Source organism: Silene latifolia, chromosome 3, assembly GCF_048544455.1.
Source record: "Silene latifolia isolate original U9 population chromosome 3, ASM4854445v1, whole genome shotgun sequence".
In the NCBI taxonomy this organism is placed as follows: domain Eukaryota; kingdom Viridiplantae; phylum Streptophyta; class Magnoliopsida; order Caryophyllales; family Caryophyllaceae; genus Silene; species Silene latifolia.
This window is the reverse complement of record NC_133528.1, coordinates 117,146,198-117,164,190: the sequence shown is the minus strand read 5'-3', so window position 1 is coordinate 117,164,190 and position 17,993 is coordinate 117,146,198. Positions and strand designations below refer to the sequence as shown.

The 17,993-nt window shown below is 38.9% G+C and overlaps 2 protein-coding genes across 6 annotated transcripts; both read left to right on the top strand.

Annotated features, from left to right (window-relative positions):
• The first annotated feature begins 9,657 nt into the window (after positions 1 to 9,657).
• Positions 9,658 to 12,475, top strand: LOC141647894 (SUN domain-containing protein 1-like). The gene is made up of 2 exons (XM_074456262.1): positions 9,658 to 10,714; positions 11,946 to 12,475. Exons 1-2 carry the CDS (start codon positions 9,782 to 9,784, stop codon positions 12,243 to 12,245), a joined length of 1,233 nt encoding a protein of 410 aa, XP_074312363.1. The 5' UTR covers positions 9,658 to 9,781; the 3' UTR covers positions 12,246 to 12,475.
• Positions 12,476 to 12,964: 489 nt separating this feature from the next.
• Positions 12,965 to 17,478, top strand: LOC141646245 (type I inositol polyphosphate 5-phosphatase 10-like). 5 transcript variants are annotated; one of them, XM_074454205.1, is made up of 10 exons: positions 12,965 to 13,065; positions 13,705 to 13,808; positions 14,249 to 14,312; positions 14,721 to 14,784; positions 14,898 to 15,002; positions 15,232 to 15,802; positions 16,182 to 16,375; positions 16,475 to 16,583; positions 16,658 to 16,806; positions 16,887 to 17,478. In XM_074454205.1, exons 1-10 carry the CDS (start codon positions 13,002 to 13,004, stop codon positions 17,065 to 17,067), a joined length of 1,605 nt encoding a protein of 534 aa, XP_074310306.1. In that variant the 5' UTR covers positions 12,965 to 13,001; the 3' UTR covers positions 17,068 to 17,478. The 5 variants fall into 5 exon arrangements, with proteins under 5 accessions (XP_074310306.1, XP_074310309.1, XP_074310305.1 ...); XM_074454208.1 differs by having other exon boundaries at positions 16,179 to 16,375; positions 16,680 to 16,806; XM_074454204.1 differs by having other exon boundaries at positions 16,179 to 16,375.
• The last annotated feature ends 515 nt before the right edge of the window (positions 17,479 to 17,993 follow it).

Genomic DNA, 17,993 nt, shown 5'->3' with positions numbered 1-17,993 from the left:
GAGGATTGCCACCACGAGTCATAGCATCACTGTCTGAGTCTTAGCGAGTTTTCTTTTATTAGTAAGACTTTGGAGTTGTATTTCATTAGACAGTATTGGATTTCGGATATTGTAAACCTTGCATTTTACATTACTTTAATAAATGTGCTCAGTTCAGACGCTTTTGATATGTACTAACCTCGGGTATCCGAGATGGCAACGCACCTTCATGGTAGGGTGGTCCTAGTAAGGCACCTTGGTATGAGGGGGTGTTACATATAATTCTTGAAACTGTAAGTGTAATTTTGAAAATCAAAAGTGTAATTTTTGAAACTGTAATTGTAATTGTAAAAAGTATAATTCTAACAGACGAAAGTGTAATTTTAACAACCAAAAGTGTAATTTTAACAGACAAAAGCTGTAAGTTTTAAAACTGTAATTGTAATAGTAAAAAGTATAATTCTAACAGACGAAAGTGTAATTTTAAAAATCGAAGGGGTAATTCTAACGAAGGTATAATTTTAACAAATACATGGGTTACTTTAACATGTTATGAATACAATTGATAATCATTGGACTATTGATAGATAATATTGAGCACAATGGAAAACGAAACCCGAATGAGGAAGAATTTTGCAGGGACGTTGAAGAAAAGTTCACCCCCTATGTTGGTCAGGAATTTTTGGAAATAGAGGAGGCAGTGACATTTTATAGGATTTATGCTGTTGCTTGTGATTTTGATGTGCGAAAGTACACGACAAAGAGATGGCGTAGCGGGGAAATAAAATCTAAACTGTTGGTTTGCAACCGAGAGGGGTTCAAACGTAAGGGACAAATGGAGTGTAGTGGCCGCCAGGAGTCAGGTAAGAGACACAAAGTCGGGCGCGTTGGGTACAAAGCGAGGATTAGGCTGTTTATGAGGAATGAAGAATTATTAATTGACAGATTCCATAGTGGCCACAACCATGAACTCATATCAGCCAGAGATAGAGAGTTTCAAAAGTTGGTATGCAACATAACAGATTATCACAAAATGATAATCCTTTATAATTCAAGGGTGAGTATTCTAGGTTTGCTGAAGTTAGCCTTTGCCTTCCTAAATTTATAGTTTTGTTGGTTAGAATTACACTTTCATTGAGTCGTTGGAATTACACTTTTGTTTATTACAATTACTATATGAGCGGTTAAAGTTACACTTTCAAATATATCTAAAAGATTGTCATTAATTAACAGCTGAAGATAGGAGCAACGAAGACTTACAAAATTCTGAAGGAGCATGTTAATGGGTTTGAAAACATTTGAGCTAGCTTAAATGATTTTAAGAACTTTCACAGAGATGTGAAATGCTACATTCATGAACGGGACGGTCAGATGTTCATGGACCACTTTAAGGAAATGGTTGTTAATAGGCCAGGGTTCTTCTTTGACTATGATGTTGATTCTGACGGTAGCCTTAGTAAAGCTATATGGGCCGACGGAATCGCTAGAAGGAACTACTCAGTTTTTGGTGATGCAGTGTCGTTCGATCCGACGTATTCCACCAATAAGTATGATATGGCCTTCACACCTTTCACCGGGGTAGATCACCATAAACAATCAGTCACTTTATGTGGAGCGATGGTTGCTCATGAAGAAGCAGACTCGTTTAAATGGGTTTTCACCCATTTTTTGGCTGCGATGGGTGGGAAGGAGCCTAAGTATATTATCACCGATCAGGATCCTGGTATTCTTAAAGCGGTACCCTTCGTGTTCAAGACAGCTCGCCACCGATATTGTATGTGGCATATCATGAACAAAGTGCCAAGCAAGTATGGAGTGACAAGAGAAGAGTATTCTGAATTTGTAAAGAAATTGAATGCCATAATATGGGATGAAGACATTGAAGCGGCAGAGTTCAATGCAAAATGGGAAGAAATAGGCAGAGAACACACGGTTAATAACATTGATTGGTTTAAAGAAATGTACGCTAAAAGGAAGCAGTGGATTATGGCACATTGTAGGGACCTAGATATGGGGGGTGTTATGAGGACAACCCAAAGATCAGAGAGCAAAAATAGTTTTTTTTAAGAGATTTGAGAGCAAGTCGGGAACGTTAGTTGAGTTTTCACTGCGTTTTGACAGTGCGATGGACCAGCAAAGACACACACAGAAAAAGCGTGTATATGGGTGTGTAATTGAGTTTGTTTTACGTGGGTTTTGGGTATTGGTTTGTGGGTTGACTTGTTTAATCTTTAAGACGGGTTTTTACGTAATAATAATTTGTACGAGAAATAATTAATATAATTAAATTATAATGGAATAAATTAATATAATGAATTGAATAATAAATAATCAAGTTATAATAATTATGTAAGGTGACGATTGTGAAGGAATTATAATCGGGTTCGGTTACTTTAATTAATTGGATCGCTTTGAGCTGCTTAATTGGAACTGCTTGCCAGGTAGGATAACTACTCAACTGAATACTTTATTGTATATCCGTTATTTGTATGACATTTTGTGTTGGAATATATGTTGGATGGATTTAAGCTTTTGGCTGGTTGGTTTATTCATGATGGATGATTATTGTTATTGCATTGGTTATTCAGTTTAATACTGGCAGACATCCCTTCGTGGTGATGTAGATTATTATTGAGGTTGCATACTTTGGCATAGCATTGCAATGGTTTTTGTGGTTATCTTGGCAGACGTCGTGGTAAGAGCCTTCGAGTGACGTATTTCAGATTTATTCTGGCTAACACCGTTTAATACCTTCGTGTGGTGGTGTATTGGGAGAGTAGTTGATTTGGCAATTGTGTTTGAATCTTTATACTATTTATATTATCTGTCTCGAGATTGTTATCCTACTCAACCTCGTGGTTGACAGTGTATTCGTGAACACCTGTGATGAACCATAAATGGGGAGCAGACTTGTAGGTGCTTAAGATTAGCTGATTTGGGAGCATTGGGACGTGAGCTCGACTTTGACCATAGTTGCTGTCTAGATCACTTAGTTGACTTATACAACTTTATTTATGTTTTTCGCTGCGTAGTAAATTGTAATGTAAAGGTTTAAATTTAATCGGTTGGTAATGTAATAAAACCGTTATTTCAGTTAAAGTTATTAAAGTACTTTGGTTTTTTTTAATTTGTATCATTTACCTCGGGCAACCGAGATGGTAACATTCCTATTTATTGGGAATGTCTTGCTAAAGGCTCCTAAATAAATGGGGGTGTTATAGGCATAGTGATACATCCCCTTTATTCATCCTTATCCTTTCCCTATCTCACACCACCAAATACATCCCCCTTACCCATCCATTTTGGCGCCAAAACCCAAGGAGACACAATGGATCACTCTCCCTCTCTTTACCGCCATTTCCCAAGGGGAACAAAGGTCGGAACCCTTCGTTCCATACATCCCATTTGGACGCCCTTCACCAAGAGGAACAAGGACGCTCCTATTCGCCCCAACCGCCACTTATTGGAGCCTATAAATAGAGGCCTTAGGCCATCATCTTCCATAATTCAGATAATTTACAAACACACACAACTATTCACACAACCTTCGATATTGTAATCTTTATTTCCGCATTATAAAAGCATTGTACAAACTCTTGTAAGTTATCAATAATACTCAATCTTTCTGCTGTACTACTCTTGTACTTTGCTATTTTCTCTTTATATTCTCGAGTGATATCGATTCAAAGGCCTGACTCGCACCAAATCGTGTGTCTTGGCACAAGTGGCGCACGTCTATTCCCCACCCGAGGAATTAGGACGTGACATGTGGTATCAGAGCCAGTTTTACACCAAACTCATGCAAACTCTGCATCAAGTAAACGTGGAATCCAAAACCAAGTTTACGCCAAGTAACATGATTACAAGAATAAGGTTTGCATCAAAATCACACCTCATTTTCATCAAGTTATTTTGATATCACTACCAAAAGAATGTCGGGAGTGAAAGTTAACCCTACAGCCGAAAAGGCCAAGAATACGAAAGCAGCAACTGAGGCGCGCTTTGGAAAAATAGAGGGCGAAATTGGCGCTTGTCGTGAAGCCATGTTGCAAGTCAACGGCAGACTTGCATTCTTGGAAGAAGATAGGCCAAATCCCCAAGTGACCGAAGCAATTGGTATGATCAACAATCTCATGAATATTGTTGGCGATTTGAGGGCCGAAGTTGTTTCTCTCCGTGATAGGAGAACTGAAGGCGCGGGAAGGGCAGACACCCCAAGGGTGAAAATCCATGAGCCGCCCAAGTATAGTGGCGAGCGAGACTCCAAGGAGATCGACAATTTTCTGTGGAATATGAACGCTATTTCCAGAACGTCCTTATAACGGACGAGACAGCAAAAATAGGCATTAAAATGTTGTACCTAACCGAAGACGCAATATTATGGTGGAGGAGAAGAGAGATCGACATCCAAAGGGATGCATGTACTATAAGTACATGGGACGAGTTCAAGGCATATTTCAAAAAGCAATTCTATCCAGAGAATGCCACCGAACTCGCATAAAAGAAGTTAAGAAATTTGAAACAATCGGGATCTATTCGAGAGTATGTAAAGCAATTCACTACCCTCCTACTTGAAGTAGAAGGTATGCCCGAACAACTATCTCTTCTCTATTTCATGGATGGTCTTCAACATTGGGCCGAGCAAGAACTCAAGTGTAGGGGTGTGAAAACCTTGAGTGACGCTATTGCTGTTGCCGAGTCACTATATGAGAATTCGAGTCAACCAAAGAAAGGTTTCTTAAAGAATTCATTTGGGAACGGTGGAGGAAGAAATACCTCAGATCGTTCAAAGCTAGATAATGGGAGGACTTCATTTGACTCCATGGACCGTGATAAGGGCAAGTCCAAGGAGAAGTCCAATGCAGGGAGGGGATAATCTAATTGTTTCCTGTGTGAAGGTTTACACTTCATCCGTAATTGCCCAAGCAAGCGGAATCTGAACGCCATGGCTAATGCGTATGTGGACAAGGACGATGAGTCCGGTTACGAAGCCTGTGTAGGAGCGCTTCGTTTGGTCAACAACATGTCCAAGGAACCAAAGGGAATGTCTGGAGCACGCTGGGACGCCGGTGTACGCAAAAGATCAACACCTAAGGAAGGTCGCATGCCTACCAAGGACAATGATTTAATGTTCGTTGAAGCAAGCATAAGTGACATGCCCATTGTCTCTCTGCTTGACACTGGTGCGTCTCATAACTTCATGACCAAGGAAGTAGCCACGAGATTGGGCATTAAGTATGGCAAAGAATCCGACACCATGAAGGCCGTGAACTCCTCATCTATACCCATCCATGGAACCGCCAATGGAGTACCAATCCGCGTCGGGGATTGGGAAGGACCGGTGGATTTTACCGTGGTAACAATGGATGACCATGCCTATGTTTTGGGGTTAGAATTCATCCGAGCCGTAGCGCCAGTCACATTTGTAGGGAATAAGGCCGTTATGATTGAAGGCCACTTATGGATACCTCTGGTTTCAGGTAAAGCACAGAAAAGTAAGAATCGTAGTTTGTCAACACAATGAGCGACCGAGACTTCAGGGAGAATGGGGCGTTCAAACAAGAACGTATCCACGGAAGGTTCAACCTCGCAACAGGCATCGCGATGGACAACCGACGGTCCAGAAGAAGAGGGGTCATTTGGAAGCCCCGAATAGGATTACAAGGATGTACCTAAAGATGAATGTTTTGTATGTCAAGGGCCTCACTACCTACATGAGTGTCCCGTGCAGAAGAAGTTACTCAAAATGATCAATCAAAAGTTAAGAAAGACAACCGTCGTCGAGGATTCATAATTTGGAGACTTGGGTACATAAGAGGTTGGGAAAGCCAAAGCCGAGGTCAATGAGATGAAAGTTGAAGGAAGCAATGTCCAACCACCACCGGTCCTAGATACAACACAAGGACAAATCAATGAAGAAGCACCGATCCTCGAGACGTCCTTAGAAGTAAGTCAGGTTTTACCATTCAATTACCTGTGGACGACTCAAGGGAAAGTTCAAAATGTGGAGGCCAAAATATCAATGGATCCAAGGTCGTTGCACAACGTCCTTACCATCAAAAGGGCCGCACAAGATTGTATTCGTTACTCCTATGTCAAGACTACCGTCAAACCAGAAGGACATTTGGAACATCTAGAACGTTGCATGACCTATGATGTGCCTATTCAACTCGGAGATTGGCAAGAAGTGGCCGATTTTATGATTGCTGATGTCGAAATTGACGAAGTATTACTTGGTGCTGAATTATTAAGAACAGTAGGATCTTGGAGATGGACCCCAAGTCTACTCATTCTCAACGTCAAACAACGATCCTTCGACATCAGCATAAACGAAGAGATGGCCCAACACGGATCTCTTGTCGACTTGTTACGACAAGAGACCCGTCCATTAGAGGTAATTCTGGGCACACCTCGAGTGGAAAAGTAATAAAATTCCAAAAAGAAGTAATGCGAATTCCTAAAGAAAGGAAGCCCAAAGAAACGAAAGATCTCCAGAAAGGGAGGAAGCCCGAGGAGAAGAAGGACTTCATACAAGAAAAAGAGAAGTCTGAGAAGAAGAAAGGACCAAAGTATAGCAAATGTTTCGGGTGTGGAGGCAATCATTTCGTAAGAGCCTGCCCAGTTGCCAAAAGAATCCATAAACGGACAACAGTGAAAGGAAAAGCAAAAGCAAAAGAAGGACAAAGTATGGGAAAACCGAGCACAAGTGTAATACCCGGTATTTTAATATGATATTATATTAGGCCGAGTTACCAGCTGGGTCGTGTAGTGTATTTGTGACTCGAGTAATTATGTGACTCGGGGTTTAATTAATCTAACTAGGCTAGGCCCGTATCGTCTTAATAGCACCTATCCTATATGTATAACCCATCTAACCAAACCCTAATCTCCCTATCACCATATTCATTTTAACCATGAGAAAAGAGAGAAAAGAGAGAAGAGGGAGCCGTGTGTGAAGGGAGTCGCGTGAGGAATTGCGAGGCGATTTCTCAGCCTATTCTCATCCTATTTCGTGATGGATAAGTGAAGGATCATAAGTGATTGCTTGTGTGTGCTTGGATTGCGAAAAGGTAGGGAAATACACTTGACTTATTATCGTTGATGTTGAATTGTGTTGACTTGTTTGTGTTTCGTATGACCAAACTGTGAACGTTGACTTGCTCCGTGGCTGTTGATTTACGTTATGATTCATATACTGGAAGGTGATTGACTGAATTGATCGTATTGAGTATGTTATCACAACATTTGGTAACCGGCATGATTTTATGATTGATCAGTTCAAAGATATATATATTGTGTTGCGTTAATTTCTTTTGAGCATTCATATGCATTGGAGATGGAGGATGTTGTGGTGATGTGGTGTGGTGAAGATGATGTTGTGATAAGGCCCAGGTGGGTTCTGCAGGACTTGCCCTGGTGTCCTCACCAAGGAGTGGCGGATCGGCTACGGTCGATATATAGTCTACCGGGGATCGGTATGGCTGGGTGTTCCGGGTTATGAGATATGAGTTGAGATGGAGATGGAGGTGACGGAGGAGCATGCATATCATATTTTGTTGTTTCATGGTATTCCCTACTCAACCTCGTGGTTGACCCTGTGTGTTCGTGAACACCTGTGACGATCCAAATATTGGGGAGCAGGCTTGACAGGTTTATGAGATAGGCTGGGAGCTTGATGGGCGTGAGACACTGGATCAGAAGACTTAGTAGCTAGATCATCATTTAGAAGACTTTCACTTTCATTTATGTTAGTTCCTTGTAATTTGATGTAAAAGAGGTTTTGTAATAATTAAGTTAAAGTAATTATATATTTTGCTTTGGAGTTTAATTTGTTATTCACTACCTCGGGAAACCGAGATGGTAACAGTCCGGTTTATTAGGGAATGTCTTGCTAAAGGCTCCTTCATAAATCGGGGTGTTACAACAAGTCACGTGGAAGTACAAGTATTAATCAACGGTCCAAGTTCAAGCACGAACGTAAGAATCAAGAACAACAAGGAAGACACCCCTTGGCAAACCAACAAGAGGATCGTAAACAAAGTCCAAGGGTTAACCTCAAACAAACCTTAACCTTGGTGAAAGGTGTGGCCATGAGAAGCCGAATAAACATGCTATCTATGGATATGGTCACGCCATACTAGGGGTTGACGAGGACGTCAACCGCTCTAGTGAGGGAGAATGTCACGGTTCGCTTATTTTAAGCTTCCGTGATGCGTTAAGGAGGCTTATGGTAGCTCACATAAAGAGTAAAACCACATACAAAGTCTATACTAGCTTCGGGCAGCTCAACAATAGTTCACTCCAGCTCACTCAAGTGTACTCAGCTCACTCTTAGTTGAGGCAGCTCACTCCTAGTTGAGGTTAGCTGGACAAGCTATTATGAAGTCCACAAGTCCGTATATGTCGAGAAGATGCGATTATGCCAAGAGATGTGACCAAGGGCCATGTATTAAGTCCCTTGTCCATATACCTTCCCCCCCCCCCCCCCTCTAAATAACTACCATACATCCCCCTTATTCATCCTTATCCTTTCCCCCTCTCACACCACCAAATACATCCCCCTTACCCATCCATTTTGGCACCAAAACCCAAGGAGACACAATGGATCACTCGCCCTCTCTTTGCCGCCATTTCCCAAGGCGTTCCCTACAACCCATTTGGACGCCCTTCACCAAGAGGAACAAGTACGCTCCTATTCATCCCAACCGCCACTTATCGGCGCCTATAAATAGAGGCCTTATGCCATCATTTACCATAATTAAGATAATTCACAAGCACACACAAATATTCACACAACCTTCAATATTGTAATCTTTATTTCCGCATTATAAAAGCATTGTACAAACTCTTGTAAGTTATCAATAATATTCAATCTTTCCGCTACACTACTCTTGTACTTTGCTATGTTCTCTATATATTCTCGAAACTCGCACCAAGTTGTGTGTTTTGGCATGAGCAGGGATGACAATGGAATCCAGATCCTGCCCAGATCCTGGGATCCAGATCCTACGGACCGGATATGGATCGCAATATCTTAGATCCAGTGGATAAGGATATGGAAATGGATCGTAGGGTCGAGATCCATATCCTACCCTTAGATCCATTTTTATTTCATTTTCTTAAACAATAAGTTAAGTTAAACAAATAATAAAACTATATGCTTTGTTTTTCTAATATATTTTCATAAATCAAATCATGATTTTTTCTAATTAACATTTTTCGGTTAAAAGAAATATTTTTTTAGTGTTATTATAATTTCATAAGACTTTATTTTTATGTTTTTAAAATTTTAACTTCATTATTTTTATCTAATATAGAAAAATATTAGATTACATCGCAATAAAATTCAAAAATTAATATTTTCAATTTTTAAAAGGGAGTTTTTCTTTGACTATCAGGATAGAATCCGATCCAGTCCAGATCCTGTGGATCGGATATGGATATGAGAATTTCAGATCCTGTAAATATGGACCGGATTTGGATCTTATAGAATACTATCCAGATTCTATCCATTGCCATCCCTAAACACGAGTGACGCACGTCTATTCCCCACCTGAGGAATTAGGACGTGACACTAGGCTCCAACTTCCTCACTGTCTTTTACTCACTTTCTCACATAAACAAACATCGGCACAGTCGCACCCCAACTTCCAATTTCCCTCCCACACAAATTCAAATTTCAGTTTTTTATCACTAGGGTTGTCTTTTTCTTTCCTTGTTACATCATCACAAATCTATTCAATCCAATTTCTTCACATTTGATTCAATCAACTCCAATCGCTCTTCAATTACCTTCATTCCCATGTCAACATCGGCAATTTCTGCGACGACAAACTCCCGCCACCGTCCTTCACCTACAATCAGTGACATCAAACAATCAATCGACATTGTTAACGCCACTACCGCTACTAAAAACCCCTCTCAATTCCCCCAAACCCGAACTCGAACCCGTAAACACTCCAAACCACGCTGGAAGAGGATATTCAATGTGGTGGTAAAAAATGTTTTATTGGTGATTATGGTATTAGGGTTACTCCAATTGGTAAGGAAGTTGGGGGGTAGTGATGATGTAGGTGGGGGTAATGTTGGGTTTTCGGATTTGGAAGGGAGAATTGCGAGTGTGGAGGCCTCGATGAAATCGACGTCGAAAATGGTTGAGGTGGAGTTAGGGGTTGTGGAGAAGAAGATTGAGAGCGAGGTTGGGAATTTAAGGAGAGAGATTGGGAGGAGGGTTGAGGATAAAATTGAGGTGAAATTAGATGAATTTGGGGGAAAGTATGAGGATTTGGAGGTAGAATTGAGGGAATTAAGGGAGGTTTCGAAGGGGTTTGTGTCAAAAGATGATGTGATTAGAATGTATGATGAGTTGGTGAGTGGGAATGGTGGAAGTGGGGAGGCGACGGATGTGAGTTTGGATGATGTAAGGGGTTTGGCAAGGGAGATTGTCGAGAAGGAGATCGAGAAACATGCTGCTGATGGGGTAGGGCGGGTAGATTATGCTTTAGCGAGTGGTGGGGCGAGGGTTGTGAGGCATTCTGAGCCTTTAATGGCTGGAAAAGGGAAATGGTTTGGTGGATCGAGGGAAGGGGTTCATGAGAGTGCGGTTAGAATGTTAAGACCTAGTTTTGGAGAGCCAGGGATGTGTTTTGCTCTTAAGGGTAGTAGTGGGTTTGTTGAAATTCGTCTCAGAACTGCTATTGTTCCTGAGGCCGTCACACTAGAACATGTTGCTAAGGTACATTTTGCTGCTTTTGTTTGAGCTTTTGGTGTTATGTTTCCTGTGGATGAACATGTAGCTTAGGAACATTTCGACAGTCGACTCTGCCCTTTTCAGGTTGTGACAAGCTTTCCTCACAGTGCACCTAAATTATTGAAAGAATCGCTGGACTGACTACTGAGAGAGCTAGTCTGTTTAATCTACAAGGTGATCAGGGGGATGTGTTTAACTGCTGGCAACACTATTTTAAATGTTGATCTGCTACGTAAGATATATCGACATATTGCTAGCCATAGGAAGAGTACCAGACTATCCCTTGTTATGAGCTTTGCTGCTGCTAAATTGCCTGCCTTATTCGTGTCATACACTCATACTAAGCTACAGCAAACAATAGCATATACTACTATATACTCCCTCCGCCCAAATCATTTGTTTACCTTTGATTATTTTACCCCTCGAACACTAAAAAGGTGAACTAATGAGTGGGACGGAGGCAGTAATTCGTACTTAGTAATGGTCTAAAGGATCCTCTTTAATTATGATTTTTGAAGGGTTGCGAACTTGTGATGTGCTTTCAAGTTATTTGATTATGGTGTACATGATAGGAGGTAGCAAAAGACTACTTTGAATTTACGGGACATTTTATCAAATTTAAAGAATTATTATGTCTTCGTATTAACATCTGAAAGTAGTGATTTAAAATTAAAAGTGTACTATTAGAAATTATTCTGCCTCTATTAAAAAAAATTCATTGATGTACCTATGATAAAATTTTTGAAATTTTTAAAAGGTTATTGAACATGATCTCAGACATGTAAACTTACCCTCGCCCAGATGCATTTTTATTAACTTGGGCTTCATATTAAGTAGTACTGTCTATTCTACCATAGTCTATTCCCTTCATCATTTCGTCTACGTCTCTCTTAGTAGCTTGCTAATCTGTGGCTGCCCTGCCAACTGTTTGAGTTGTGAACAATAGTCTTTCTACATGGTCCTGTTTGATGTGCTTGTGGTTAGAGTCTTAAAAAGGTCTTCCTGTATTACAAATCATCCTATACTTCTATAGAAACGCCTTATACTAAATGCTAATGTAACCCCGTGATTTGCTTATACTAACTTTTCGATTTTGGAATTAACTGTTACCTTATTTGGACGATGATTTTACACTATCTTATCGTAACTCGTAAGACAGCTTTAAAGGAGCCTTTTCGCTTTGTTCTGATATACTTGCTTACTTGATAATATACAGAATGTGGCTTATGATCAATCAAGTGCTCCGAAAGATTTCCGGGTCTTTGGCTGGCTACACGGCGAACAAGCTGTAGACATGGACTCAAATGTTGATAACGAAAAGGCACTTGTTGGAGAGTTGAGATATGATTTGGAGAAGAGCAATGCCCAAACTTTTAACACCTTGAATAGCGCAGAATCGATTGTGATTGATACCGTTAGATTGGAGTTGAGGTCGAACCATGGAAGTCCAACACATACGTGCATATATCGTCTTAGGGTGCATGGTCATGTACCTGATGTTGTCCATGAGTTTTAATCCCGACATTGTATGGATCATGTTCATGTTCCTTTGTAATTATTGGTGTTGTTCACTTGTTTTGTTCGTTGCTGCATAATGTACGTGTAGGATGTTGTATGGTTTTGGTTATTTAGGCGATTAGTTTATATTTTCTTAGAAGTTAAAGTGAATTATATACGACCCTTTATGCATGTGCATAGGATTAGGAGGTATGGCACTATGGCCGTATGGTGGTGTACTATTGTCCATATGTGAGTTACTAGATCTGCTGCGAACTTGTTCGAACATGCTTTATTTTTTCCACCAAAAACAACTTTAAAGACTGAATGTGCCCAAATGAACAAAACACAACCAAAAACATTTTCTGAACTTCCAATATGATTTAGGCCGAGGGGTCCTAGTTTGGCTATTGTGAATATGTGATGATTCATTTTGAGTTTGAGTTTTGTCGGCCTGTCGGGTCAAATTGATAATCAGGTCGAGTTGGGATTAGTTAGTCATTGTTGGGTTGGGTCAATAGTTGCAGTATAACAGGTTGGGTCGGGTCAAGTTCGGATTAGATCATTGACAACTCAAGAAGTCGGGTGACTAAGTCAATTTGGACATTTTAGTCGAATGCCATTTTATAACTTCTGGTACTAACCTCTATAATTCATAATCAGAAGTAGTCCATATATATATATATAATTTAAAATCGTAAGACTTATTGTTTCCTTATTTTGGCAGTAGTTTGTTGCCCAAAAAAAGACGAATATAAATAACAAGAAGCAAGACATGACATCAGAGTCTCACATGCAAACAAAGAGTTATAGCCATGTAGAGAATCCATGGCATGAAGGTAAGGTTTGGTTTGGTTATCCATGTATAATTAGACCATTTCTTTGCTTAAAAAATTCATCTTTTTTCTACTTGTAATAAGTTGCTCACTTACTCACTTGTTTTATTGCATTTCTCTCTTTTTGGCATGTTTTTTCGATACCTTTCTTTGCTTTGCAACACAAGCATCATTAAAGTTAGTCGTACAACCCTGTTTAGTATATATATACAGTACTCGTATATATTTTCTAACGTTGTCTCATTTTTGCATTTTCCCAAGTAGTATTTTCTCTTGGAATTTTCATTATTCATTATTCATGGCTGGTATGTATGTTGACTGTCTCCATAAAGGGAATTTATTTCAAATTGTTGTTCAACTCATTTCACGTTGTTTTTAGGGCTTTTCTTTTCTTTTCTTCTTTTTACTAATATAAATTCTCCATTTTTCAATAATTCTTCTGCATGCTTCATACTACTACTGTTTTATTGACCATAACCCAGGGGATTTGTATGTGTAGCTATACATTGGTGCTTTGTTTTTGTTTTGTTAGTTTTATGTAAAACCGTCTTTATGCCTACAACACAGTACAGTTACTGAAATGAGGTCGTTGTACGCCTAAAACGGTCTCTCAAGTGTCTCTGGTGCTCTAATTTTGTACAGTTTACGGGGTTTGGTCCATTTGGAGATTCTGGGCTAAGGCAGTATACCAAATCATTGATGGTCTTAAGATGGGATTGAAATTTGATGAAGATAGGAAAAATAAGGTATGTATGATCAAATTTACTTTCTTTTAAATATACTTAATTCATTTAAACTTTTTTTTTTCCATTATTACATTTTCGCTCTCCCTTTTCTTTTTCATTTTTCCCTTTTATATTCGCATTTTAAGGTGTGCGTTCAAGCAGGGACGGTTCTAAAGGATGATTCATATCCGCCGACCCCAAATCATTTTGGGATTAAGGCTATGTTGTTGTTGTTGTTGTTGTATTACTTTTATGGATATTGTTGATTAACTATTCTATTTCTATTGATCACATGGAATCAAATATTTTATAACTTGTGACATTTGTATGTAATGTTTGTTAATTCCTGATTTCCTGGATATTTCCCTACAAAATTCCGACCAAATTTGGTGTCCTTCCAGATATAAGCTTTACATGTTGTCAACAACTTGCATCTCATTCTTTTGACCTCTTCATTGCAGTCTTTGATTTACAGACTGTTTTCGGCTAAAGAAAGGAGTCGAAAACCCATCAAATATACTTCTGGTTAGTTCTTCATCATGTTTTCTTGTTTCGTCTTTTGGCTTTTTCTTTTTTTTTTGTGCTTAGATGTTCATTGTATTTTGTGAGTATCACATTTGTTTCCAGTGTTGTATGTATTGATTCATTGTAATGTTAAGTGATTACATTTTATGTCATCATTTGGAGGTCGAAAATAATCTCCTAAGCTCGATAGGTTGATGTTCCAAGTTTTTGCTATATACTCGGTACTAAGATACAATTAGACTCTAAAGTAGGATAAGATTTATAATAAGATTTGTTTAATATCTTTTCCTCAAAAGTCATTTTGTAGATGACAAGTTATTTGTCATTTCATTAAAATTCTTTCTTCTCTTTCCGTATTTCTGTTTCGATTCTCGTTAAAATACACTTTTTTTACTTTGGCAAATGCAGAAGAGGATTCCTTGACTGAGCCTGACACCGAAATGGCGACAGCTCAAACTGTCAAGAACTTGAAGTACTTGAAAGCTTTCTTTTTTAAGTATCTTCTCTATACTTTGTTTATTTGTCTTATGTTTCTAAAATGATATATATGTTCTCCAATTTGGTTGTGTGTAATTGAATCATCAGGACTTTTGTAGCGACTTGGAATGTCGGAGGGAGGCCTCCTGATGGTGGGCTTAATCTGGATGATTTTCTTCAGAGTGATAATCCTTCAGATATCTACATCTTGGGGTGAATCTTCCTCTTCTCTGATGCTTCTGTCTACCTTTTTCTGTAACCTCCAAATTTGTCCAAGGGAGAAAAAGAGTGTCTTGAAATGATGGGTGCCTGTCTCCATTATTTAACAAAAAATAATCTTAGTGTATCCATCTCTATACATACATCCTGGGTACGACACTGGATTCAGCGTTATTTGTCAAATTTTGAAATGTTTTCAACAACCTAACCTTATTTGAATCAGTTTTCAGGAGATTGTGCCATTAAATGCTGGAAATGTGCTTGTAATAGAAGACAATGAGCCAGCTGTGAGGTGGCTAACTCTAATCAATCGCTCCCTTAATGGACGTACCGACCTCCAATCCTTGATAAAACCAACCTCTCTAACAGACCCAAAGCTCAACGGACAAAAGGGTCCCAAGTTAGCTTCAGCGCAAATTAGCCCCCTTTTCTTCCAAAAGAATTCACTAAAAGCAGTCAGTAAGCAATTCAGGACGGAGAGCAAAACGAAACTCAAGTCTTGCAACTGTGTATCCGAGCTGGGGAAAAGATATAATAGGGATTCATGTTTCCGGTGTCAACCAAGCAATGTTAGCGAGGATGATATATCATCAGAAGATGATGATGCGCCTAATGGGCCTGTACTTTCAGAAGTTATCAGTTATCCCGGGCATAGCCGAAAGTACAGTTTAATAGTGAGTAAGCAGATGGTTGGTATATTTCTGACCGTTTGGGTGAAGACGGAGCTTGTCCAGCATATTAGCCACTTGAAAACTTGTCTCATTAGTCGTGGTATCATGGGTTTAGGCAACAAGGTAACACCTTTGTTTCATCATATTTTACTTCCACACCACTTTGAAATTTCGACTACAACATCGGCCCTTCATTTTAGGCCAAAAGAAAAAATGAAACACTTGACAAATTAGCCTTGTCGGATACTTGACACCATGTTACGTCTAACACTAGAAGCCAAGTCGGAGGAAAATCAGAAATATTTGTATAAGAAATCACATTCAATTTGATCATTGGAAACTTCATTTCAGCTATATGTCGTGATTTTAGGCCCGGAAAATATTTTTATAGGACACTTGCAGTCTAGTCAGAATAACATAATATAAGCCTAATTCAGTAGTTCATGTCTACTTTAAGAGCTAAGAAAAGATGTGACTTACGATGATGCGATGTTGCTAGCAGGGTTGCATTTCAGTGAGAATGCTTTTGTACTCTACGAGCTTCTGCTTCATCTGCAGCCACCTTGCATCAGGCGAGAAAGAAGGAGACGAGCTCAAAAGAAATTTGGACATTACTGAAACTCTTAAAAATACTCATTTTCCAAGGAGATGCAAAGTTCCAAATAGTCGAGTTCCTGAGCGAATATTGGAGCATGAGTGAGTGTTTATCCTCTTGATGAATTGGTTTCTTTTTATTTCAATTGTTGATTATTACTAACCCTTGTACACTATTTTTAACGCCGGTTTTGAAAAAAGTCGGGTTATTTGGCTAGGAGACTTGAATTACAGGATTGCTTTGAGTCATACTGAAACCCTGAAGCTTTTGAAGAAGAGAGACTGGGAAGCTCTGTTCGACAAGGATCAGGTAGGCGACTTGTCAAATTGAAACCGTGAAACGTGAGGCAGTTTATCATAATAATGATATATTTAATTTAACAGCTGAAAATCGAGAGGGATGCAGGAAGAGTTTTCAAAGGATGGAGAGAAGGAGCTATCAAATTTGCACCAACATACAAGTATTATTACAACTCGGACACTTATCTTGGAGAAATTAACATTTCTGCGAGCAAAAAAAGAACTCCAGCTTGGTAATTATACCCGTCTAGTTTCAGCTCCCATAATATCTGTGTTTCAAATATGTAATGACTTAAGACGGTTGAAATTGCAGGTGTGATCGGATATTATGGAAGGGAGATGGGATACACCCATTATCTTATGAACGTAAGGACTCAAGAAAATATCAGTTTTCTGACCATCGCCCTGTTTGTGCCACATTCAACACCCAAGTTTCAGTTGCGACTAGTATGAATTTCATCGAGATTGAGAGTGAAGAACACAACTTCAGTTAGTAATTAATTAGGGAGTAAAACTCTGGCCACCAAGACTGATTATTAGTTTGTTCATACAATTGGTTACACTCTTCTTTCAAGTCATTTTCATAGGTTATGTGAGAAATTTTGAACAAGTGTATACGGAAATGACCTGAAAGTAGGGAATATAGCGGTTGAAGATCACAAAATGTGCAATTTTTTGGCGACTTACCTCCATTCGAACCTGGAAGTGAAGTTCTTTGATTAATCTTTTCTGAAAATGTACATATATAGGGAAAAGTAACTAATTAGGAGTATTAACTTCCATTATTTCATAGCTGCACGGTGAAGTTAGCACTTGCTTCTTATACTCGTGTTTCCTGTATCGCTGATAGCAAAATTGGAAGCCACCGAATTGGAATGACTTGTGTGAGCTTGTGGCTATACCATGACACTAGTTTTATACCCAATGATACAAAATTAGTTTTAAGTCGGAAGTATCCGTTTTAACATTAAAATAGGTTAAATATCACCCATTTGAGTACATAAACAAACACTTTTGATGTCTTAATTGAGAATTTGTAAATACTACTAATTAGTATTTTCAAGTGGCGTTCTAAAACAATTTAAGACATTCTTAAAAAAAAAATATATAATTATATAGGTAGGCCCATGACTTAAGTTCACTAATAAACCCAACTTTTAAATACTTGGAAAAGATTTTATGAGATTTATGAAATATTATTATTATTATATGGTTGTCCTTAGCCTAGAATATTCTAGAGTTATTGTATTTAAGAAACTCTACTCTCATTATAGGTATATTATATCCGCTCATAATGGATGGAATAAGATACAACTTTATCTCTCTTATATTCTCTCTAACTTCTCTCTACACTTCTCTCCTCTCTTTATTTCACAAGACGTTATCAGCACGAGTCTTAACCGTCTGAGCAAAGAGGGAT